This window comes from Triplophysa dalaica, chromosome 24 (genome assembly GCF_015846415.1).
Source record: "Triplophysa dalaica isolate WHDGS20190420 chromosome 24, ASM1584641v1, whole genome shotgun sequence".
Classification (NCBI taxonomy): domain Eukaryota; kingdom Metazoa; phylum Chordata; class Actinopteri; order Cypriniformes; family Nemacheilidae; genus Triplophysa; species Triplophysa dalaica.
Window position 1 is genome coordinate 4308359 of NC_079565.1, and position 23950 is coordinate 4332308.

The 23950-nt window shown below is 36.7% G+C and overlaps 3 protein-coding genes across 3 annotated transcripts; all 3 read left to right on the forward strand.

The window, feature by feature from the left end:
• Positions 1 to 309: 309 nt before the first annotated feature.
• Positions 310 to 7985, forward strand: ehf (ets homologous factor). The gene is made up of 9 exons (XM_056739178.1): positions 310 to 467; positions 3531 to 3627; positions 4072 to 4329; positions 4848 to 4904; positions 5037 to 5096; positions 5190 to 5258; positions 6637 to 6681; positions 6837 to 7032; positions 7153 to 7985. The coding sequence occupies exons 2-9, from the start codon at positions 3537 to 3539 to the stop codon at positions 7250 to 7252; spliced, it is 876 nt and encodes a 291-aa protein (XP_056595156.1). The 5' UTR covers positions 310 to 467; positions 3531 to 3536; the 3' UTR covers positions 7253 to 7985.
• A 4073-nt stretch (positions 7986 to 12058) lies between these two features.
• Positions 12059 to 18960, forward strand: ric8a (RIC8 guanine nucleotide exchange factor A). The gene is made up of 10 exons (XM_056740708.1): positions 12059 to 12259; positions 13213 to 13260; positions 13859 to 14485; positions 15695 to 15789; positions 16100 to 16250; positions 16989 to 17084; positions 17167 to 17311; positions 17426 to 17570; positions 17754 to 17873; positions 18018 to 18960. The coding sequence occupies exons 1-10, from the start codon at positions 12170 to 12172 to the stop codon at positions 18151 to 18153; spliced, it is 1653 nt and encodes a 550-aa protein (XP_056596686.1). The 5' UTR covers positions 12059 to 12169; the 3' UTR covers positions 18154 to 18960.
• Positions 18961 to 19470: 510 nt separating this feature from the next.
• On the forward strand, positions 19471 to 23358 carry psmd13 (proteasome 26S subunit, non-ATPase 13). The gene is made up of 13 exons (XM_056739754.1): positions 19471 to 19672; positions 20141 to 20219; positions 20302 to 20336; positions 20522 to 20577; positions 20792 to 20835; positions 20920 to 21006; positions 21096 to 21267; positions 21967 to 22046; positions 22173 to 22298; positions 22445 to 22507; positions 22611 to 22691; positions 22935 to 23051; positions 23160 to 23358. The coding sequence occupies exons 1-13, from the start codon at positions 19572 to 19574 to the stop codon at positions 23253 to 23255; spliced, it is 1137 nt and encodes a 378-aa protein (XP_056595732.1). The 5' UTR covers positions 19471 to 19571; the 3' UTR covers positions 23256 to 23358.
• The last annotated feature ends 592 nt before the right edge of the window (positions 23359 to 23950 follow it).

Sequence of the window (23950 nt, forward strand, 5' to 3'; positions counted from 1 at the left end):
AGATGAACTTAAACCAGTGGTTGGGTCATCCATTGTCCCATGGTGAAAATAAAAAGTGTCCTGGATAGTTCACTTCGAAACATGGATAAATTAATCAAAGTCAGGACGAGGAGAATGTGTGCGTGGGCGAGCGAGCGAGTGGGTGAGAGAGTGAGATAGAGTGACACAGACAGTGCATTCATAATGAAAGTGACAGCAACAGTACCTTTCCGTATGCAAATACCCATGCATGCACCTGGCATGAAAATTAGCCAATCAAAGCAGCAGGAAGCAGATAGGATAAAAAATCCTCATTGGTGAATGAACTCACGGTGTCTTACAAGAGTTTGACAGGCCCAAACAGTGCCACAGGTACACAACCAGATCTCTCTCTCTCTCCATAAGACCGTCGTTCTCTCTCGCTCACAAAGACTGAATACTTCAGAAGGAAAACCGTTCATCTGTCTGGGTCATATTCAGCATCTCTGGTGAGCACTTGATTCTTTTCTTTGACTGATGGTTGGCCAATGACCAATGATAACAGAACACAAAACTGTAACTTTCCTTGCTGCGGGTTATAACATCGGTTTTAGTTTTATCTTAATGACCGTGAACACGGTTACCCATTTCTTTCGCCTGTCAATAGAATGGTGACAGTATTTACTTTATAAGTTATAATTTAACTTGCATACAAATAAAAATGTGGCCTCATACTTTCAGGGGCTATTGTAAATGTTACGTATGATAGTATATTTTATCTATTCTATGTCTGCGTGTATTTTATGGTAGTGTACGTATACATGTAATCATAAATGGGCTCTATTGCTTTGTTAATGATAACTGAAGAAACGTTTCGTGTGGCCGCCCGGCTTGTTGGTTCAGTACCTATAAAGAATTTAATTAAATTAAGTTTCTTTTCCTCATACGTTACTGTATAGTCATCATCACACTATAAATAATTTTAGAGCATAACGGGAATTAGATAACCTGCTTTACCTGTTCAAGCATACAAAGATCATTGTAACATGGTTTTTAAATAAATGACCATTGTTTTAAAAATAAAAGCGTAGTTTTGAATGGATTACACATTAGTGTGTTGAATTAAAATGGCAGGATATTTGTTAGGTAACTGGGATCTTTAGAGGTCTGTATACACATTACAGAAGTACATAGTAACCACTGTAACAACAGGGTCACTGTTAAATAAAATTGTGGACTAATAATAAGTCATTTCAGTTTACTATTTTTTTCAGGGTTATGACTAGGACTAGGGATTAACTTAATAGTTAGTACAATTATTTTGATGACGTAATGTAAAACTTTTTACAACTTTTCCACACTACCCTTTATGAATATGATTAAATCTGTATCTATATCTCATCATTATATTTAAAGCACTTTAAAGATTGTTTTACCTGTGAATGGCTGCATGGGATCATATTAAATGTTTTTAATCATATTCCATATCATAGTAAAACAAGTAAAAATAGAAGAAATTAAGAGTCGTAGTCGTTTGTTTTTAGTTTTATTCATATTTTAAATCAGCTCTAAGTTTATGTATTCATTTATTAATTATTTTAGCAATTTTGTTATATGCTTTTGTCATTTTATTATTTATTTCTTTATTTACTTATTGCTACATAAGATTCATTTATTTTTTTGTTTTGTTTATTCTTATAATTTGAGTGCCTTTCACTTTTTGCAATTTGTTTCTTAGGCAATATTTCAATTTTTTGGTTAGTTCAAGATATTCCTATCATTTTTAGGCCAATATTTGATTTGATTTGATAAACAGAAATGTTTTGAAAGATTTAAATGACCTCGGAAATGGTGAAATGTCATGTTGTTACAACGACAGAAAAAAGCTTCATAAACAAAATGAAACAACTTAAAAATGCGCTGTAAACATTTTTTAAAACTTTAGATTAAAATTTTTATCTTACTGGCTTGCAGGTCACTTGAATTTACGATATTAACCTGATTTAAATAGTTGCATTTCCCATTATTAAAAAATCTAGTTTAACCAATTTCAACTTCATTTTATAAATAATTTTAAAATAATTTAAATGAATTGTAAAGCCAATTTGATTTAACTTAAAAATGTATTTAATTTAAGGCAGCTAAAGTAGGTTTTTTTACAGTGTGGACAATTAATCCACAGGAACCCCATAGACTCAATTGAATAAGTGAAGTTCACAGAGCTTGGGTTTGTTTCTCATTGGTTTTTCTTTAAAAAGAGGCAATTAACCATTTTACAAAAACTTTCTTCAAGGACGAAACATATCTCTAGTCCCTATATAATATCCTTTATTTGAGCTTGGGATGATCATGATGGCATAACACCCCTCCCTGTTTTACAAGCATTCCATAGAATCATCGTCTTATTAGAGGATCAGTAACAGACAAATATAAGTCAAATATCAAGTAGACATTTTTTGTTAATATACACAAGAGTTGGTTTGGATCACAAGACTACAACGTCAAACCAAACAGGCTGACATGTCTTCCGATGAATGTCAATAAACTAACCTCATGCAAATATTGTTGCATTGTATTATTGTCATTGCTTATGTTCAACGTAGTCATGTTTCTTTTTCTATAACCAACACTATTTCTCTATGATAATAAAAATGGAGTCCAAACAAATTTTTTGAAATGACTACTTATTCCAAAGTGGCTTACATGCACAAACGCACATCGTGCATTGACCATTGACCTTGGTGTTACTAGCACAATGCTCTACCACGACAATGCATTAACGCATTAAAATGATCCTGATAAGTGTCTAATTCTCCTAACCCTGTAGATCGGGCGATAAACATTTTGACTGAACCATTGCTCTAACTGATGGACAGTTGGAGCTTCACGCATGCAAAACAGTCCGACAGGGCGACACATTCCTGTGCAAATGTGACGGCGTGTGCGGTTGAACGTTGCACAAAGGCCCTTCATTGATCATACAATGCCTTTGTGTGTAAAGTGTGAGTGGTGTTTTTTAAACCGATGGCAAAAGCAGACGGCTTAACATCCTACACTTTAATAACACAGTTATTTGTGACACTGACTGACTGTTTACTGTTGTAAGAATGCAGTTGAGTGTGCTCGCCCTGTCCCATTTATCACAGTTCATCTGATAACAGCGTTTTGGAAGATTCAGCCAAAAATGTAAATGTAGAGTGCTTATCTACTAATTCTAATTTGTAGCTAAAAGTGAGCAAAACCAGAGTGAACCTATTTAGTTAACATTCTGATTTGAAGTTTTCAAATAGGTATTCTGTTTAGGTTAGGTTAAAGCATGTATTCAAGCATAAAGGGATAGTTCACCCCGAAATGAAAATTCTGTCGTCATCTACTCCCCTCACGTCATTCCAAACCTGTATGACTTTATTTCTTATGAAGAGTCCAAATGAATGATGGTAACAGAAACATGTTGGTCCCCATTGACTTGTATCCAAGTTGGTTGCCAACGTTCTTCAAAATATCTTTTTATTTTGTAGAAAAATATACAGGTCATAAATATGTGCCAGTAAAGATTCCCTGTATTATTTCAGCATTGGATGATGGTCCTTCAGGCCAGCAGTGTCATGACTATGAGTGTTGAAAACCAGTTACCTTCCACATGGACAACCCACTACAGCTGCCCTGATGGTAATGTGTGACTAAAACCAGGAATAAATTCTTACAAGCACACTCAGCTTTACCTGCAGAAGGATTTAATCTAGAAAGATATATCCAATGCAATTCCAGTTGTGCTACACAATATCTCAGTAGACTTTACATGTTGTTTATCTACCATCAGCAGAGAGTCTTTCCGACACGTTAAACATTTACTGCGGTGGTCACTGCCGTATTTACTAGGTTATCAGTTTTGTGCACAGTAAACGTGCTAAGAATGATAGAGAGGCGATAAGGAAAGTGATTTATGCTCATGTGCAGTACTTTTTACTTTAGTTTGTGTGACTAAAGTCATTTATAGCATTGGTTTCACACCTGCTTATAAATATGCTGGTCGCAAGCATATGATGTGTTTTGGATGTCTCCTAACTACATAAATTTACACCTTTAACCCGCATCATTAACTCGCATCCCCAGTTTCCACGGTGACGTCCAGTTACACGGGTCGTCTCTGGTCTCAAGATCTTCACCCACAGAACTGGTCAAAGTATCAGGTCTGGGAATGGCTCCAGCAAAATTTGGACATGCACCAGATCGATGCCACCAGCATTCCCTTCCAGAACTTCGACCTGGACGGGAGACAGCTTTGCAACATGGACTACCAAGACTTCACGCGGGCGGCCGGATCCGTCGGTCCCATTCTTTTCCAAAGCTTGGCTGAAGTCAAGTGGAATGGTAAGAAACTTACGTTAAGACTAGTTGAGCTTGAAAATTCGTTCATTAGTTACTCACTCTTGTAAAACACAAAAGAAGGTATTTAGAAGAACGTTGGTAACCGAAGAACATTGGCACCCATTGCCATTGTATTGGCACAAAACCACCAAGACATTTCTCAAAATATCTTCCTTTGTGTTCCACAGAAGAAAAATGTCCTATGCAGGTTTTGAATGACATGAGGGGGAATAAATAATGACAGAATTTTTATTTTTGGTTGAACTAACCCTGTAAATCCGTTTTTATGTGTCGCTAAAATGCATGAAATCTAGAAAAACATATACATTTGTTGACATATGAGAACAGAACCGACAAGTTAAACTGGTTCGCAACTGCAAGATGTGTGTAATGACTCAGAAACTTGATAAGAGTCGTTGGAAAACATGCGCTCCGTGGTTATTTAAAATACATTAACAGCTGTCTAGACACATTTACTCAAGAATAATTTTGCTTCTGTTTCTTGTTTTTTTCTTTCACAGTTCAGTATGGTCAAACAGATTTGTTCATGCAGGGGGACATTAAAACAGAAATTGATGGTGAGCAACCGCACACGAAGCAAAATAAAAGCGTTTTTGGTTTTCTATAATCCTCTAAATATGAAGGTCACACTTTTTAAGTAACCGTGAACAAAGATTTATAAATAACAACGGCTGACTTCACCTTTATAGTAGAGTTTCCCTGTTCGATGCCTCCCTTCAAAGAAGAGCCCAGCTTTTACAGCACATCAGGTAGACCTCAGAATAAATATTTGATTCTTATCTTTAACTTTATCTGTCTATATGACAACATGTTGGTTTAACCAAATTCGTTTTTTTCTAAAGAACTGTTTGACCTCAAAAGCTCACTCCAGCCCAACACCATGTTGGCCTCCCCAGCTCCTTCAAGCCCAGGTGAATGATTTTAATCCAAACGTAATCCAAATCCATTTATCCACATACCAAAATACGCTTTCTCCTTTGCTCTTTTGCTTGTACATAATAATTTACAGTCTAAAAAATGCTGGTTTATTTCAAATCTCAAGAAGGGACGAACCTAACCTATGCTAGGTTGTTTCAACCGTAAAGGCTGGGTTGTATTAATCCATTGTTGGGTCAAATATGAACATTTTTGATAATTTAACGGCTGGGTTCGTCCCTTTTTGACGCAATGCTGGGTTAAAATAACCACATTTATACCTTGATACTGTACAATCATACAAATACAAACACAAAGATATCATTTTATCATGGTACACTTCTAACCACGGTATTATCAGCATGATCTTTTTTTTCATACAATAGCTCCACTTTACTAATATCTATAGCACACCAAGTATATTGGACATTATAGATATTGTAAAGTCTGTAGTTGATTACTCATCATTACTTTATTTGATTCTCGTGTATGAGATTTATTCTATTGTGCCGTTTAATTGTGGCATTAGCTTCTTCCTTTCATTTTGATTCTGTCTTTCATTGAAATTCACTGGAATGAAAGGTTCAATTGATGAATGGTTGTAATGGAATGTGCCCGAGGTCAAGCTGCAGTTCCTCTTTGTTTACTGTTAAAGAGTTAAAGAAGTTTAACACTATCACCACCTACAGACACTATATATAAGATCAAAGAAATACGTACATTTATGCATGCATATAACATCTTTACTGTGCAAATGATTATCATATGATTTTCCTGCCCCGTATATTGTGGTTGTAAAGCTCCAAAAAGCACAACAGAGTACCATAAAAGAAGCTTTGAACGACTTTTCTGTATATTTCAACCCACAAGTGTTCTAAGGCTGTTGCTTTCACATTTGGTTGCGTTCGAAATGGTATGAGATTCAATGAAAAATAACGTTATTTTACCGTGATACTTTTTACAGATTTTTCACTTATAATGTCGAAAAAATGTGACTTTATTTTACACATAATTATTGAAACACGGCCAAAAACGTCCAGTTACAGAAAAAGACTTCAATTTAACAGAGATAGAGGTAAAACCTGTCATTTTACAGAATTTATTTATTTTATGGTAAAGTCCTTTTTCTGGCTGCCATAAAATTTCTATTTTTTAACGGGATTTTCATAAAGTCTATTTTTGAAATACAGTAAAAAACCGTCAAATTACAGGTAACACAGGAAATTTTAAAGAAAAAACATGTTATTTTATGGAAAATTTGCCAGAAAATTTCTGTTCCTGTTTTTTTACGAGTTTTATTTACAGGGTTGGATAGATAAAGATATTTAATCTATTTCATTTATTAAATCATTTGTTTCAACTTTTTCCTTGTAGATCCCAAGCGGTCACGCGGTCGCACCAATCAGGTTAAAAGACACAGTGAGTATGACTTTTTTATTATTTCTCTTCCCTAAAGTGTTTCCACATAATGCGCCCTGCACTTCACCTCGTATCAAAATCCGGTATCACATACCAAAACACTAAAGTCAGGTTCTTTCTTCTTTGCATCTTCCCACATTTGCGCGCTTCGACAGACCCTCGCGGGACGCACCTGTGGGAGTTTATCCGAGACATCCTGTTGTACCCGGAGCGTAACCCGGGGCTTATCAAATGGGAGGATCGTTCAGACGGGGTGTTTCGTTTTCTCAAATCCGAAGCCGTGGCTCAGCTGTGGGGAAAGAAGAAAAATAACAGCAGTATGACCTATGAGAAGCTCAGCAGGGCCATGAGGTACCTCACTTTAAACAATAGTATCCTGCTAAAAGTATAATTGCTCTTCTTAATGTGCTCAGAGTAATATCCTGCAGATTTACTCATGTGAGATCTGTTTCTATCTTCTCACATCTGAAGGTATTATTACAAGCGAGAGATCCTGGAGCGGGTTGACGGACGCAGGCTCGTCTATAAGTTCGGCAGGAATGCTCGAGGATGGAGAGAGTCTGAAAAGTGAAGGACTTTGAGTTTTGAGCTTTCATGTAAAAAAGTTTATTTATGACATTATGGCAGTTTGAGTTAGTTCTTTGATGCTGTTGTGTTTATAAGAATCGTTCACTTGTCTGTGACTTTGTTGTTTGAGATTATTTTCTAGTTTCGTAGAAAAGTGCCTGACACTGAAATGGAAATGAAGACGCTTTTCATGTTGTTTACATTTGCATGTCATTTACATGTTACACTCATTTATTTGAATTTGAATGTACATTTATGTACCCGTAATGTGAAACGCTGTTTGCTCATTAAAAATGTTAGAAATTGTTAAAAATGTCGTTTGACTTGAATACTACCTGTACCTAGAATGAACTCTTGCAATATAGAGAAGATGTTCCTTCAACCAGATAAAGATCCTTAAAGGGATAGTTCACCCAAAAATAAAAACTCTGTCACATTCTCTTGTTATTTCAAACCTGTATGACCGAGTAAATGATAACAGATTTAAATTTTGGGGGTAAACTATCACTTTAATAGCAGGAGAAAGACACATTTAGAAGATTCTTGGTAAAAGTAAAGGAGAAATTATGAAGGAGCAGTCAGTAAAAAAACTACTAAACCAATAGCCGGGTCACGTTTTATTTTTTATAAGTTTTGTAGTATAAATGTATGACAAACCACGAGTCAACATGTTTTTTTTTCTGTACATAAGCTGAGACTACATTCATAAAAGCACTAATAAAATCATTTAAAAAATTCATTTTTGATTTCTCATTTTGTTCCACCAGAACACTAAAGAAGACATTTCAAAGATTGTTGGCGGTACCCATTGACTTGCATTGTTTTTTGTCCATGCAATAGAAGTTAAACAGGTACCGCTGTTGATAGGTTATCAACGTTTTTCTAAATATCTTCATTGTTGTTCTGCAGAAGAAAGAAGGTCACACGGGTTTGAAATGACAAGAAAATGAGTAATGGATGACGAACCGTTTTAAGGTGAACTATCACTTTAGTTCATGTTTGTAATATTGTGATGCATTGCATGTCATGTAATTACCGTATCAAGTTTAATTTAAGCTGCAAGAATTTCTAGCAAAGTACAGAACACAAAAAGTATATTCTTCAAGACGAAAACTCCTCTAGAAGATGAATTTCAACCTGATTGAACCGGTGGCTTATACTGTCCAGGTGTGATGGGTGAGGACACAACCCCACAGACGCCGGGACAATGCCGGACGTCAAGCCAGTCTTTCATTTTCATTTTGTTGCTGGGATGGCACGATAGCTAATGATTTCCAGCAGCTGTGGCCACAGATGTTGTCAGTCCTGAGTTATGTTAGATAAGACGAAATGCCAGCGAGTTAATTGTCCCACCACGTGTGTCACGGTCACAGAGTTGCCACCTCCGGACAACAGATAACCGGATCCCTCCTGCTCCGTGAGATAAGAACCGCTGACACTCTCCGGCTTTGCTTTTTGTCTTGCTGTCAGATTTTTCATAGGCAAATTCCTCTCTCTATTTCCCTGGCTCTCACCTACCAAACCTTGCGGCTTTCTGGAACGTTATACTTGTTTTATAAAGTTTTTTTTACTTTTTTCATCCTTATCTTTATCCACAGTCGAAACATTTGCCTCTCTCTTATTTCCTCCACCTGGGGAAAACCAAGTCCTATCTCAGAAAAAAGACAGCACTGCTTGTTAAACAAGTTTAATGCAACGGTAGTCAACATTTTTCAAACTTAAAAGCATCAATGATCGTACGAAAAACGTGTTTTAGGGGTTTATAATTGGACTGCACTTTTGCTTTTAACATGTGCTGGCATATAGGCTATGTGTTACTACAACATGTATGTAAATATATTACAGATAAAGTCATCAAAGCTTCTCTCAGAACTCATTCAAGAACGATCAAATAACAAGTTTATTTTGCTCTAAACCAAAGGTGAATTGTTTAAAAATATGTGTAAAAAATCCCAATATGGAGTTTTTATAGCACAAGACAAAGACACAAGTTTGGTCTCATTGTAGATTGTTTTCTTGGCAAATGTTTCAATAAAATCATAAAATCTCGCCCCGAAGACATTTTTCCCCTCAGCATGAGAATAGCGCTCTGTTTTACATGCCACCCATCGACCAATCACAAGTCCCCTATCTCCAAACACTACAGTGATTGTTAACTCATTTGAATGTACCATATGTGTTCTTTCGTTATTTAGAACAAGTCGATGGCAGAAGGGAGAACAGGGAAGAGATGGCAGATAACTGTAGATATAAAAACAGACTCGATTCCATCAGCTGATCTCTGATCAGAGAAGGCTTTGTACACACTGGATCCATGCATCTTATCTCTTTACTCCACATTCAAAAGACTCCTGTGAGGTTGAGGCGCATTAAGTTTAGCTGATAAAGAAAAAAAAGTCTGGACATCTGGATGTTCTTTGACAGAACAACATCAAGATTGTCTAAAATCCTTTTTAAGACAATGTATGAAATATAATAACTAATAAACCTTTACAGACCCATTGAAAAAGACCAGAGAGTAAACATGGTATATTCCTTACAAAAATATTCAAGTGCGCTATGAGAACACTTTAAAAAATCAGAGGCTGAGAAAACGTTAAAGTTTAATCTAATAAAACTAAATCCAGTAAACAAAAGAATCAAAATGTACAAATATAAATTTCCCCTTTCTACTGAAAATTGTTTTGTTCAAGTTGCTTAGAGAACTGTTTAATTTGTTGGGTTTTTAAAGTGCATACTTCTGTAAACTAAAAATAAGAAAGTAAACTTAAGATTTATGTGATGTACCTCTACGACTCAGAGAAGACGTATAGTTATAAACTAAAGAACTTAAAGTATACATAAAGATAAGTTAAAACGTGGGAGAATTTAGTCCCAAGTATAGGGTTAAAATAGTACACTTAAGTACAAGTAAGTTTGTAGTTCTTACTACATGAACTTTTGCTTGAGTACACATCTAAGTGTATGATTGATGAACTTTCTGCATAAACATAAGATATTGACATATTAACCAGTTAATCGACAAATGTGTTTTTCACCAGTGTGTGTTCAACAGCAATACTGCCCACTGTTACATCAATTTTAAAACTCAAGCTTTATTATTACATTGTAAAATACTATTACGAAATACTAGAATCAACACCATTTATAGAAATTTGTTCGGACAGGTTTCTATTCACCTAGAAACTAAACATTTTTTGTAACATTACTCCTCATGACAAATGATTACACACCAAACAGGTGAAACCTGTGCATGTTGGCAGAGAATTTTAGTTTCCTGTTAAAGTCGGATGTCAGAGGTATTAATGAAGGGGGTTTTCCCTTTCATACTTCACCCACATATGCAAATATCAACAGCAACAACATCACACTTAATTATTTCCCGGTCCAGAATCATACATTTGGTAAAATAAGAGAATTTGTGTAAGAGTAATAGTCATGAAAAAGAAAATGATTAGCTGTCTTCTAAAATGAACGCAGTGTTTTTTAATTAATCATGTTATTTAATCCATGTTTTAATTAAAAAGGGCCCATTTGCTTACAAGCGCTGCTTTTTTTGTCATCTAGTTGGTAAACTAGACACCTAAACTGCTAACCACAAGACACGTCAAACACTTTTATAAACTGTGTCATTAAATCTCTGTGAAAATATCCCAGTTTGAATTCATTTGTCTTTAGTTGCAATTGTCCTGTTTTACTGAATCATCAGGTAATAGTAGGACTATTTTTACATTGTTAGTTTTGTGGTACTAAAATAACCCTACAAATAAAATAAGATATAACAATTTAACATGTTAATGACTGAGAGCATCAGTCACTATACTTTTATTGCTTTTTCAATGCAATGACCAAAGTGGTCATTTACATTTATTCATTTGGCAGACGCTGTTATCCAAAGCGACTTCCAAGCAGACAATAAACAGTGTCCACTGCGGGCATTATATATTTATCTATGTAAACTATGTATGTATATTATGTCTCTAACAAACTGAAGATGAAGACTAAACCGGGAATTCATTATAAATATTAAATTATTAATATTAATATGTTTCTGTTAGATATTTACGCCTAACAAAAGGTCTTAAATACAATCATGAGTTAAATTGTTTGTAAGTTTTAGCTATTTCAAGACTGACAACTGTCAAACAGGCGTATGGTAATGTTCCATTGCAACCACTAGAGGTCACTGTAGATAACACAATTTGATCAATGAGGATGACGTGAGTAAAATGACCAAATCTCTGTGGAGTTTCCTTTTCGTATCTTTTTTAATTTCTTTTTTACTTCTCTGAAAGTTGGTAAAACCAACATAAAACTGATGATCATACACTCAAGGTAGATCAAACCAAAAATTTCAGAACAGAGAGAAAAATATGATAAAACAACACATGAGCCTATAACATTTGAGTGTTTTATCTCAGTTCTACCCGTATTGTCAAACATTTTTGACTGAATATAAACGTAACAGAATAACGTACTGCGGATCAAATGCTGTTTGTGTAGAGCGCCCCCTGCTTAAGTGACGTAATTTGCAGAATATTTTAAATATAATAAATTCTGTTATGTTTGTTTTATATTGCATTTTATGACCCACTTTGCTTGTGAATCATCCAGGAGATGTTTATAAACAATGATATTGTGGCGATAATTAAAAGATTAATGTTTGTTTTTCTCGAACATCTTCCATGTTCCGAGTACTGTGATACGACAGATGAGATGCTCCTGAACCAATCAGGGCAAACAACGAGTGGTTCAGGGGCGGGACTTCATGGACTACGTATCCCATGATTCTTTGCCGTGATATTCGCAATCCGCTTTAATCGCATCATACAGGAGCTTCTGGAATCAAACTGGAGGATAGAAGCTGATTGTGTTTACATGATTTTCTGTCTCTTCCTGAAATAAGAAGGACGGTATAGCGATGAAAATGGACTTAAATGCCATCATAGAAAAGATGGAAACGGGCGATCAGGACGCCGCACTAACAGCTTTACAGATGTATAATAAAGAGGTACATCATGTCAATGCAACATCCATATTTTGGGATGAATTGTTGATTTTTTTCTATTAAGGAGAGCGTTTATACTCAATTCAATACATTGCTTTTTAAAATATTGCATATGTTATTGTTTGCTGCTCTGTATAGCAGACATAGTACAGTAATGTATATATATTTTTAATTAATGTAGGAAATTTGGTCTCATGGGCAGAATGTTACATTGTGTTTTGCAGGGTTGTTGTAAATGTATATGCAAATGAATTTGATTAGTAACAGAAATAAATGTGTAATATCAGATTCTGCATTCTGTTTAGTAATATATATTTATGTATTTAATCATTTTAGCAAGAAGGAAAAATAAACATAAAGTGGGATGGGGGAAAATGAGAAAATATGTCATATTTAGTAGTATATAAAGAGGATAGCATAATATTATTACAGTCAAATTTGAAAAGATACAGTATCCCATGGTCAGTAAAGAAAGTCGCACCATGATGTTTTCCCGGCCTTACATTGAGAATGAAAAACAAAAGTTACTGTAGTTAAACAGCAATTTGCTTGAAATTCAGCTGATTGCTTCTTGTCCTTTGTTGAATAAAATGTAGGATACTCTCAGTATACTGGAAGAGTTTTGTCAAAAAAGTATTATAAAGTCAAACAGGTTAAAGTACGTTGGTTGACGCATATGGGATTAGGATTCAAACAGATTTCTCAGGTTGATCCTGATGGTTTGTGAGGTGGAATAATAGAGATTTGTGCAGCTAAATGCTCTACCATTAGCACGGATTTAATATTGCTATCGGTGATAAGCAGCATTAATGTAGCGTTTATTTTACAGTCTTTAAGTTGCCTATGTGTTTTTCTATTGCATAATACACACATTTATATATTCAATATATTATATATGCATTTCTCTTATGTATTTCTCTTGAAAATGTTTCATGTTGTTGCTCTTTCCCTTTTAGAAGTCACAGTGTTTTTCGTTTACCCCCGGGGAAGAGGACGACAGAGAGGTAGGGCTTATTGACATCATACAGTAATGCAAGCAGTCAGCGATGTATCCCAGAGCCAGCTTTTTATTGCTTTCTCCAAGCCACCCTTTATGATACCAATTTTTAATATAACAAATCTTCACAATCGATTTACAGGACATATAAGCTTGTTTGCTTTATTTTGTTTAATGATTCATGCTGGCTTTCACATGATGTGTACTTGCTTTTTGCATGCGTTTTGTGGTAGGATGGACATTTGCCAGAGGTACTGTACATGTGTAGCTTAAAGTTGTAGTGTAGAACCCAAAATCTAGTTTTCACTTCTGATTGTCTGACCGCACAGACTGGATGAATCTGGTAGTTTGATTCTGCAGTGAAACAAAGAAGGTTTTATAGTATCACATGACTGGAACAAAATATAAGGAAATCTCCTTTGGGATTTTGTAATGTAACACTGTGTTGAGATGGTGACAAAACATCATTTCATGGAATCACTTTGGTTCAGAAACAAGCTGATAATAAAATCACATTTAATCTGTAATTTTTCAAATGCATTTCCCACTGGGAACCACTGACCTTATACAGTATGTGATGATCTAAATGGTCTCTCTCCTCTCAGAGGCTGGGCGAGCTGGTGCTCGGCTTCCTGGAGCGAGACCTCCAGCCGTCCTGTCAGCTGGCATGCCTAGAAACCATTCGCATCCTGTCCCGCGATAAGAAGAGCCTGGCTCCGTTCGTCACCCGCCAAGCTATGCAGGTACTGATCCGACATGCCGGACTTGGGCAGGGGGAGGGCGTGACGCCCGAGATCCCCGACTTGGAGGTGATCGTGGAGGCCCTGAAATGCCTCTGCAACATCGTCTTTAACAGCGAGGCGGCTCAGGAGGCGGGGGCGGAGCTTCAGCTGATAATGGGATTGGCCAAGAGGCTGAAACAGTGCCGTGAGCCGCAGTGGAACCACGACGTGCGATTCTTCGACCTACGACTTATGTTTCTGATCACCGCCCTGCGCGTGGACGTCAGAGCCCAGCTGGCACGAGAGCTGCGGGGTGTCGGCCTCCTATCAGAAGCTCTAGATGCCACGCTCAACCTCTGCTGGCCCGACATGTATGAAGTGGCCCGTGCAGGCGTGGATGGGTCCTCGGAGCTCCCACCGCTCGGGAGGCAGGAAACGGAGCGAGTCATGGAAATCTTGAAGATTCTGTTCAATGTCACCTTCGATTGCAACCGACGTGATGTGGACGAGGTGAGATTGATGTGTTTGGCTTTTTATTTGTTTTTCTGGTTTCCTTTTGTTAATTCATTTTTGTGTATCATTCAAAACCTGTATATGCTTGTTTATTCTGCAGAGCACAAAAGAAACATTTTGATAAATGTCTCTGGTTTTGTGTCCATATGGAAGTGAATGGGGGTCAGTGTTGTTTTGTCACCAACGCTCTTCAAAATATCTTCTTTTTTGTTCTGCAGCAGAAAGAAAGTTATACAGGTTTGGAATGACATGAGGGTGAGAAAATTATGAAAGAATTTTCATTTTGGGGTGAACTAACCTTTTAAATGATTTTGAGCACAGCAATATGTTTTTGTGTCGAATGGCAGCAATATATTGATTTTTTCACAGATTGTCACTCCAATACTCCAAAATGCTGTTACAGGAACAGTGAAAAGTCTGTCATCATTCACTCACCTACAAATCTGTATAAATTGTTTGTTCTGATGAACACAGAAAGACATTTAGAAGAATTTTTGTAACCAAACAGTTCTTGGCCACCATTGACTACCATAGTAGGAAAAATTACTTTATAAATGTTTTTGTTCTGTTGAACACAAAAGAAGATATGAAAAGTTTGGTTCCAAAATGAGATAAATTCGTTTTTAAACATTTCCAAAAATCATGTTTTTTATGTGCATTCGAATTAATATCAATTAAACTGCATATGGTTTGTTTTTACAAATTAACACAATAAAACACGATAACATAATAAAAACAGAGTTATCTCATTTTGGAACCAAACCCTTCATATTTTGAAGAATGAAGGAAACAGTTCTGGGACACTTTTGACTAATATTGTAATGTTTCATACTATGGTAGTCAATGGGCTCCAAGAACTGTTTGGTTACAAGCTTTCCTCCAAATATATTTCTCTGTGTTCATCAGAACAAAAAAATTATACCTATTTGGAACAACTCCTAGGTGAGTAAATGATGACAGAATTTTAGGTTTTGTGTGAACTGTCCCAAATTTTGAACAAATTTAGCCATGTTATGTACATAATTAGAAAATCTCCCAGTGACATCCAATGATTGTTGGCTTTCCAAAATGTAACCTCCCATGAAATCTTGCTGAATAAGCATTACGTAAGAGAAATAAAGGAACTTGTAGTAAATACCAGTGTAGAATCAGATGTTAAGCATGCTGTTTCATGTGACTTGTGTTATGCTGATGTGTGCGACGCAGGAGGAGGCGGCCACTTACAGACACCTGGGTGCCATTTTGAGACACTGCCTCATGAGCACTTCAGAAGGCGAGGAACGCACAGAGGAGATGCACAGGTGCGACCGAGGACACACACAGACAGACACGCAAACACACAGGACACGTGTGGCTGTAATACAGCTCCATGTAGACACTTAACCATTTAAATATATAAACACAATATAATGTGAGGTTTGACACAACGACACAGTGGCACAGTTTGACCCAGCTGTGTGTCTCGCCCTCATTTGTAAAGATTGCTTACAAATGAGAGTGTGTCAAACACTACTTGTGACTGGAGAGTGATGAATTAGGTTGTCCCATTAAAAGATTTCCCTTGATTTATTCATATTCTTTAGTTAATTCTGATACGAATTTGTTTTACAGCCACACTGTGAACCTACTAGGGAATTTGCCTCTTCCGTGTCTCGACGTCTTGCTCATGCCCAAAGTTCAGCAGGGGTCTATCGAGTACATGGGCGTCAACATGGACGCTGTCAAAGTTCTGCTGCAGTTTATGGAGAAACGGCTCGACAGGGTGAGCATTCTTTACGCATTCTTTACGAGTGTCAATTACATTGAATTGAATTATTTGGGTAATAAGTATCTTGTAACCAAACTATGTTTTTATTGCTTGGGATATTGAGAGTCTTACACATTTCAGGGATAAACAGCCGGTTTCAACGGCAACAACATACACAAACGTTATGTGGACAAACTTCTGTGGACCACCGTCCAGACCTCTGCAAAGAATCATTAACTTTTGAGTAGTTTTAATTGAATTTAACACAATAATATACCATAAAATATCAATATAGATTCATAATCTTGACTGCTTCCCCCCTGTACAAGGCGTGGGAAATGTCCTATTGGGCAATTCAACTCTGCTGAAATACTTGGATTATAACATCTAGTCCTTTTAAGCGAATCTAAAATTATTATTATGAATAAAATATAAAATAAATTGTAATATTATAACCGAACACAGACCGTAACTTTGGACCAGGCGCATGCATCTGATGAAACCGTCTATATTGTTTGCAGTGATTCAGTTCGAAATGTGTTTTGTTGTTTCTAGTGAGATTGAGATGTAACACCTGCGATTCATTTATTTGTGCTATTTCTGTACCAGTAGCCGCTCTACACCTGTTTTTGTCGCCGATTCAGTTGTTATTGTTTTTGCCTCGGGCGTTTGGGGAATTTCACCACCAGGACGCACCTGGAGCTCCGAAGCTAAACAGTGTCTACTCTTGTGGGCCTCATGTTCTGTTTCTAGGAAAACAAGCTGAAGGAGACCCTGCTGCCCTCATTAAACCTCCTGACGGAGAGCGCCCGCATTCACAGGGAGACGAGGAAAGTCTTACGAATGAAAGTGAGATTGGTCCTAGTGCGGTGATTTTCATTGGGTGATTGTTCTAATAAAGTCGTGCACTCACACTTGTATGTGTTGTCAGGTTCTTCCACCGTTACGTGACGTTAAAAACAGACCCGAGGTCGGTAACGCCATGCGGAACAAACTGGTGCGTCTGATGACCCACATTGACACAGATGTGAAACACTGCGCCGCTGAGTTTCTGTTTGTGCTGTGCAAAGAAAGCGGTATGTTTATTGGTGTTACATCGCCGGTTTCATCATATTAGAAACAGAACCAAGGCATAGATTTGTTGAAATAAATAGTGATACAATATATTCGTCGTTTATGTCACGTCTCAGTTTCGAGGTTTATCAAGTACACGGGTTACGGTAATGCAGCCGGGCTGTTGGCTGCTCGGGGGCTGATGAGAGGTGGCCGAGACCCCGGACACTATTCAGAGGATGAAGACAGCGATACAGAGGAGTACAGAGAAGCGAAACCCAAGTATGTCACAGTTAATATAACAAAACCATTCATCCGATGAGAACAAATCCATGATAAACTAACTGGACTTAATTGAAAATAAATGTTAAGTTGATTTAATTGAGTGAATAATACTGTTGTGTTTTAATGTCCATGTCTTAATGTAATGTTAGAGATGTTTGTTATGTTCATTATGCCCTACAGTATTAATCCAGTGACTGGACGTGTGGAAGAAGAGCAGCCCAACCCTATGGATGGAATGACAGAAGAACAGAAAGAATATGAGGCCATGAAGTTAGTCGACATGTTTGATAAACTCTCAAGGTACCCTACGGATTATTATTTATATGTTTAAAATCACAGCCATGCTGATGTATTAGGAAATATAGCACTTCTGCATTTGTCGTATTGCTACATTTGACAAACATTAAGTTATCATAATGCCTTTTAAACTTTTTTTTTTTTCAGAGAGCAGGTGATCCAGCCAATGAAAATTGGAGCTGACGGTAAGATGACATCAATGGAACCACAAGAATTCCATTATTTAACCCAGCAACAATTCGGAGAGTCTAATAATTCAGATAGCGACAGCGATACAAACTAGCTTGGATCCTGACGTTCCGACAGTGGGAAATTTGGAATGTTGCAGTGCAATAAAAAGCACTCGAGTTTAAAAAAAAGTAAAATATAACTTTTGGTGAATCCTAAGAAAGAATGAAATCTTCTGACCCATAAGGATTTAACTGCTTGGTTTTATTGCTATGGAAACGCTTGGTGATTGATATGTCCAGTTCATTTGAGGTTTATTGTGTTGGCCTGTCAATAATCTGTTCTGTATGACTGTGAAAAGATGGTTTGGTTACACAGTGTCTAGTGTTTGACATAAGATAAATAATTTAATGGAACTCTGTTTTTGCAACACCGTATCATTTCATGAAAGCGCAGATATATTTTATTCCAAATGTAGACTGTGGCCTAGGAAAAATGTATTAAAAAGAATGAAGACTGAGAGAGAGCATCTTCACTTATTTATTCTTTGTTTGTTTATATATGAAATGAGCTGACCAAGGAAAACTGTTATTACAACTAATTTATGAGATGATATATATTTTACGAAAAATATTCTTCCTTTTTAAGGAAACCTTTCAGTTTGTCCAGGAGGATATACACCTTCCTGCAGCCATTTCAGTTCTGTGAAAAGATTTGTGTTATAAAAATGACTTTTCTGTATTAATAGTGCTTTTTGTTCTGTGTGCTAAAGGGTTGATTGCTGTATATTGTCATCAGTGGACACATAGCTTGTGTAGTATTTATAAAAGACTACAGGGGAATGTTATATTCAACATGATTTATATCACATTGTGCTTCAAGAACTTTATTGTAAGGTCAATAATAAAACACCTGAATTTGTTGTTGTGTCTTATCTCTCTATCACAAACACACAATAATTGACATAGTTTCCATTAACATAATGACTTAACTTTTCCTTAAATCCAAGTATAAATGTTTTACTAATGTTTGCATTTATAAATAAGGATATTTTTCTTTCCGATTTGTATATCGTTTTATGTCCCGATCGTGACGTAGCAAGTAGGAACTACACATATTATTTTGATCTTTTAAAAACTCTGTTACATAAGTATTTAAAGTCATAAATATAGAGTTACAGTCACAATAACATCTATAAAGAAAATTATATTAAGAAAAAAAATGTAGGCTATTGCGTGCATGTGATTTTGTTGGTTGTACACGAAAGTAACGTTATTTGATCTAAAGGGAACCACCCGTTTTGAGAACCACTAGGTTACGGTCAGAAAACATCAGTAAACTAAAATAAGTGTCAGTGGATAAGACAAGTAATGTGTGGAGCCTGTTAATATAGCTTTCCTCCGTTCCTCTAGGTGGCAGCAGCGCCGTGTTCTCTTCTGCATCTCTTCCGTTCACTGGTGCAGATTAAGTCGTAACAGCAGCAAGAAGCGCTTTATTATTCTCACCCAAACACTGAAAACATCCAAATTCAAGATGAAAGACCTAATGGGATATCTCAAACAGCAGCAGAGCAAGAGTCCGACGCCTGAGATGGCTTCAGAGTGGCACTCGCTGGAAGATCTGTACAACAGAAAGTATGAATAATGTCTATGTGCGCTAGCTGAGTCATTTAGCATGCTAGGCTACTGCAGCTTTATACCAATAACTCAACCATATATAACAAACATATATACATCACGTCATGCAAGTTGAACTGATTTTTTAGATAATTTCGAACTTTTATTTGTGTCATTTATTTATTTGGCTAATGTGTTATTGTTTTAGTGGTTTATGAAGCTTTTAGTGAAATGTAACATCAGTTCGTGGACTGTTGTTATTCTGAAGTTTTAAACTGACAGATTCCGATCAAAAGTCGATTTTATTATAGTTCGTTAACATGGTTATCATGTTTGCTATTCAGCTATTATGGTTACAATGTGATTACTGTAGTGAGACCATAATGAATGTGGGGTTACCTTGGCTTTAACACAAATACTGTTGTCAAACTTTGGTTGTTAATGTTTGTATTAATTCAATGTATATGTATATGCTTTTTTTCATAGATTGTGGCACCAGTTGACTCTGAAGTTGACAGTCTTTGTACAGAACCCGTATTTTGCTAAAGGGGACGGTCTCATTCAGGTGTGATATCAAATCTGGAAAATCAAGATTTAAGAATATTATGGGCAGTGTTTTGAAAGTCTATTTTCTCCTTTTTCCATAGCTCTATGAAAACTTTCTCAGTGATTTTGAACACAGGTGAGATGCGTGCCTGGCAAGACATGTCAGTGCACATTAATGCCTGTATTCAAAGATATTGATGATCTTTGTACTACAAAGCACGTTATCAGTGTATTAACATCAACTCACCTTATATTTTTGCAAGAAATTTGTATCTGCCTCTTCCCAGTTTAATTTAAAAAAAAACGGGTTTTTTTTGACAGAATCAACCCGTTGTCTTTAGTAGAAATCATCCTTCATGTTGCCAGACAGATGTCAGGTAACAACTGCATTTGAATTTTATCCTAAAGAGATCTTACGTGCATTTTCTGTTTGTGGTTAGTTAGTTTCTTTATAGAGCCTAAATTAAAAGTTAACAGAAAGTCTAATATTACTATTGATAGTTCTTGATAACATATTATTCGTTCATCAATTGTAAGTTAATTTAGAACTGTGATTCGTTACAACATAAACACATAAATGTTTTTCAACAGAACCAACTACGGCCATTACCTTTCTTGAGAAAACGAAAGAGAAGGTAGGATGCTCCTCTACGTTTGCATGCTCTTATTAGACTTTTTACATTAGATATTAAAGCCATTGTGTTGTTGTGACCAATCAGGTGAAATCCAGTGATGAGGCCGTCAGCTTATGCAAAACGTCTATTGGCACTCTCAAGCTCGACATCAACGATCTCCCAGCGACGAAGGTTTTTTTTGTTCTTATTACAAACCCATTTTAATCTGAGAATTGTGTTCCTCAAATAGTCTTATTCATAATGTGAAATCGCTCTTGTAGAAATTAATCGAGGAGGTGGAAGAAATGCTGAACAATCTGCCAGGTGTGACATCAGTACACGGGCGATTTTATGACCTGTCCAGTAAATATTACCGCATCATTGGGAACCACGCTCTGTACTACAAGGACGCCCTTCGGTACTTGGGTTGTGTGGAGGCCAAAGACTTGCCAGGTAGATAGGAGCTGCTATATAACACTTGTGTTTAATGAACTTTAAAGAGGTCAAATAACATGGCTAAAACGAATATTATAGTTTGTTTAAGATGTAATGCAATTTGGATACACGTTTTAAGGTTCAATCTGGCTGTATTTTCCACATACCGTGCATGTTTGTATCTCCTCTTTGCCCTGCCTCTGAAATGGGAAGATTTTTTACAAAGCTCATCGCTGTGAAAAGCGAGGTGTGCTATGATTGGCCAGTTAACCAGTGCGTAGTGATTGGTCGAATACTGCATGTGTACTAAGTGTGTGACGGAAATGTAACCATATTTGGAACATCAGGTTCCAAAGCAATTGTACTGACAGGTACACCCACCTTACTTGCGTATACATTTGGGTGGTCTTAGTCAAATCAACCCACAAACTGATGTAGATTTGTAGGGGTGTGGGCAATTTCAGTCAGGTCTGGGTGAGCATTCCCTTTTAGATAGAATGCATATTTTGTTCCGAAACTTTAATTTTTGCAACTTTACATGTATAATACATGCATGGGCAACTTATAACACAACAAAGAAACAGAAAAACACGTTTTCGCACCATATGACCCCTTTAAAGACACACCCCCTCTAGTGGTGTCTCTGCATCACTGCAGGTAGAAATGTAAAGAGATGCTTATGCTGTTTTTCACACATTGTGTTTTTTCTCGCCACAGAGGCAGAACAGCAGGAAAGAGCCTTCACATTGGGTTTGGCAGGTCTGCTCGGAGAGGGTGTGTACAACTTTGGGGAATTGGTAAGTGCCTGCAGCACACTGCCTCTTGACTATATTGGTTTCATTTGATTGAACCTTTACTTAAACCGCCTATCTGGCACGATGTGCAGTTTTGTGTGCTGTAACAATAATATTGGATTTTTAAAGCTGATGCATCCAGTCCTGGAGTCTCTCAGGAAAACAGACAAACAGTGGTTGATAGACACACTCTACGCATTTAACGCAGGCAACGTGGAGAGATTCCAAGCCCTGAAGTCTGCGTGGGGCCAGCAGGTTAGCAAACATTGTTTTAATACAAGCTCATTAGAAGAATAGCAAGGTGATTCAATGCAGATGCATTGAAGAGAACGCAGTGTAAATGAAGAATACACATTGAATCTGTATGACGTAATAAATAAAGGTGAATTTTTCATCCAAAGCCTGATCTTGCCGCTCAAGAGGCCAAACTCATGCAGAAGATACAGTTACTCTGTGTAATGGAGGTATGCATTTAAAAAAAGCCAAGATAGTTTCTCATGTAAACATATTGTAGTGTTTCTTTTACACTAGTACTAACAAAATGTAAACAATTATATTGAATAATAGATGACCTTCACAAGGCCAGCCAACCACAGGCAGCTGACCTTCAAAGAAATCGCTCAAAGTTCCAAAATTCAAGTGAATGAGGTTTGTATCTTCTCCCTAAAAACACTAGTGTTTTCCCCACATACCATTCATGTACTTCATACTTCACGTACTTCATATATGGTATCTTTAATGTGCATTAGTTACCAAAAACATACTTTTTTGTTTTGAGACACAGATTATGTATAAAAATTATGAGGGAATACTCAATTGTCAGTCAGAATTGCTGTTTAATCCTGGGAATACGTCTAAACGTTCCTCTTATTATCCCTGACTATCCTTCAGGTGGAGCTGTTGGTGATGAAAGCTCTCTCCGTCGGACTGATCAAGGGAAGCATCGATGAGGTGGACAAGAAAGTTCACATGACCTGGGTTCAGCCCAGAGTACTGGACCTGCAACAGGTACTCCCACCCAACCACATACTCCATATTATGCCATGCAACATTGTTAGGTTATAGGGACTTTTTTTTCCTGTTTCATGTTAACCAAGTGTTTTCCCATATCCACAGATTAAGGGCATGAAGGACCGTTTGGATTTCTGGTGTGGAGATGTGAAGAACATGGCAATGCTGGTGGAACAGCAGGCTCAGGATATCCTTACTTAAAAATATTAGAAATCAGATTATCCATTGTATTTCATTCTGTGTCTCGGATATGTGTAATCCGTCAGTATCTTCATTATGCTATTAAAGCAATTTGTTTACACAATCTACTGTGTCTCTGACATTACCTGAAGTTCCTGAATTAAACTGTACTCCAATTACTTCCAAAAAAGTACAGTTTAACTAAAAGCTCTTGTTGTACTCTTGTTGAACTCCAAAATCTTATCTAAAATGCAGTTACTCCCACACATCCTGTTCTGGAACATTGGAGGCTGTGAGCAATACAAAATCACTTTATTTGTCTTTAGGAATTTATTGTAACTATTTTGTTTCAACCAAAAATAATTTGCATGATGAATTGACATTTTGGTAAGAACTTTGCTCACCATGACGTATCATTTTTTTGTATCTTTGTATGTATATGAATCTTCCATGAGAATTTGTACGTTTATATTTGAATCCGTACCATTCATTGGTATGCTACAATAACATATAAAGAAATGATCAAAGAAAACCTTGAAAATTCCTAAAACCAAGCCCTCATGCATCGGTACCACTAAAGAGACTTTCTGTTTACGCCGGTACGTCTTACGCATTTTAGTCCTCAAAGCCTAATTCTAAGCAGTTAACCTCACTACAAAGAAAACAATGTTCAGCGATTTGATTTGGGCTGGATCCTTTCATTCATGTGCATGAGA

Coding starts and splice junctions, on each gene's coding strand:
- ehf (XM_056739178.1), top strand. CDS start 3,537: ATGATGGTCCTTCAGGCCAGCAGTGTCATGACTATGAGTGTTGAAAAC. Junction 4,905..5,036: donor CATTAAAACAGAAATTGATG/GTGAGCAACCGC, acceptor TCACCTTTATAG/TAGAGTTTCCCTGTTCGATG. Junction 6,682..6,836: donor CAATCAGGTTAAAAGACACA/GTGAGTATGACT, acceptor GCGCTTCGACAG/ACCCTCGCGGGACGCACCTG.
- ric8a (XM_056740708.1), top strand. CDS start 12,170: ATGAAAATGGACTTAAATGCCATCATAGAAAAGATGGAAACGGGCGAT. Junction 12,260..13,212: donor TACAGATGTATAATAAAGAG/GTACATCATGTC, acceptor TTTCCCTTTTAG/AAGTCACAGTGTTTTTCGTT. Junction 16,251..16,988: donor TGGAGAAACGGCTCGACAGG/GTGAGCATTCTT, acceptor TTCTGTTTCTAG/GAAAACAAGCTGAAGGAGAC.
- psmd13 (XM_056739754.1), top strand. CDS start 19,572: ATGAAAGACCTAATGGGATATCTCAAACAGCAGCAGAGCAAGAGTCCG. Junction 20,337..20,521: donor CTCAGTGATTTTGAACACAG/GTGAGATGCGTG, acceptor TTTTTTTGACAG/AATCAACCCGTTGTCTTTAG. Junction 22,508..22,610: donor AGTTACTCTGTGTAATGGAG/GTATGCATTTAA, acceptor ATTGAATAATAG/ATGACCTTCACAAGGCCAGC.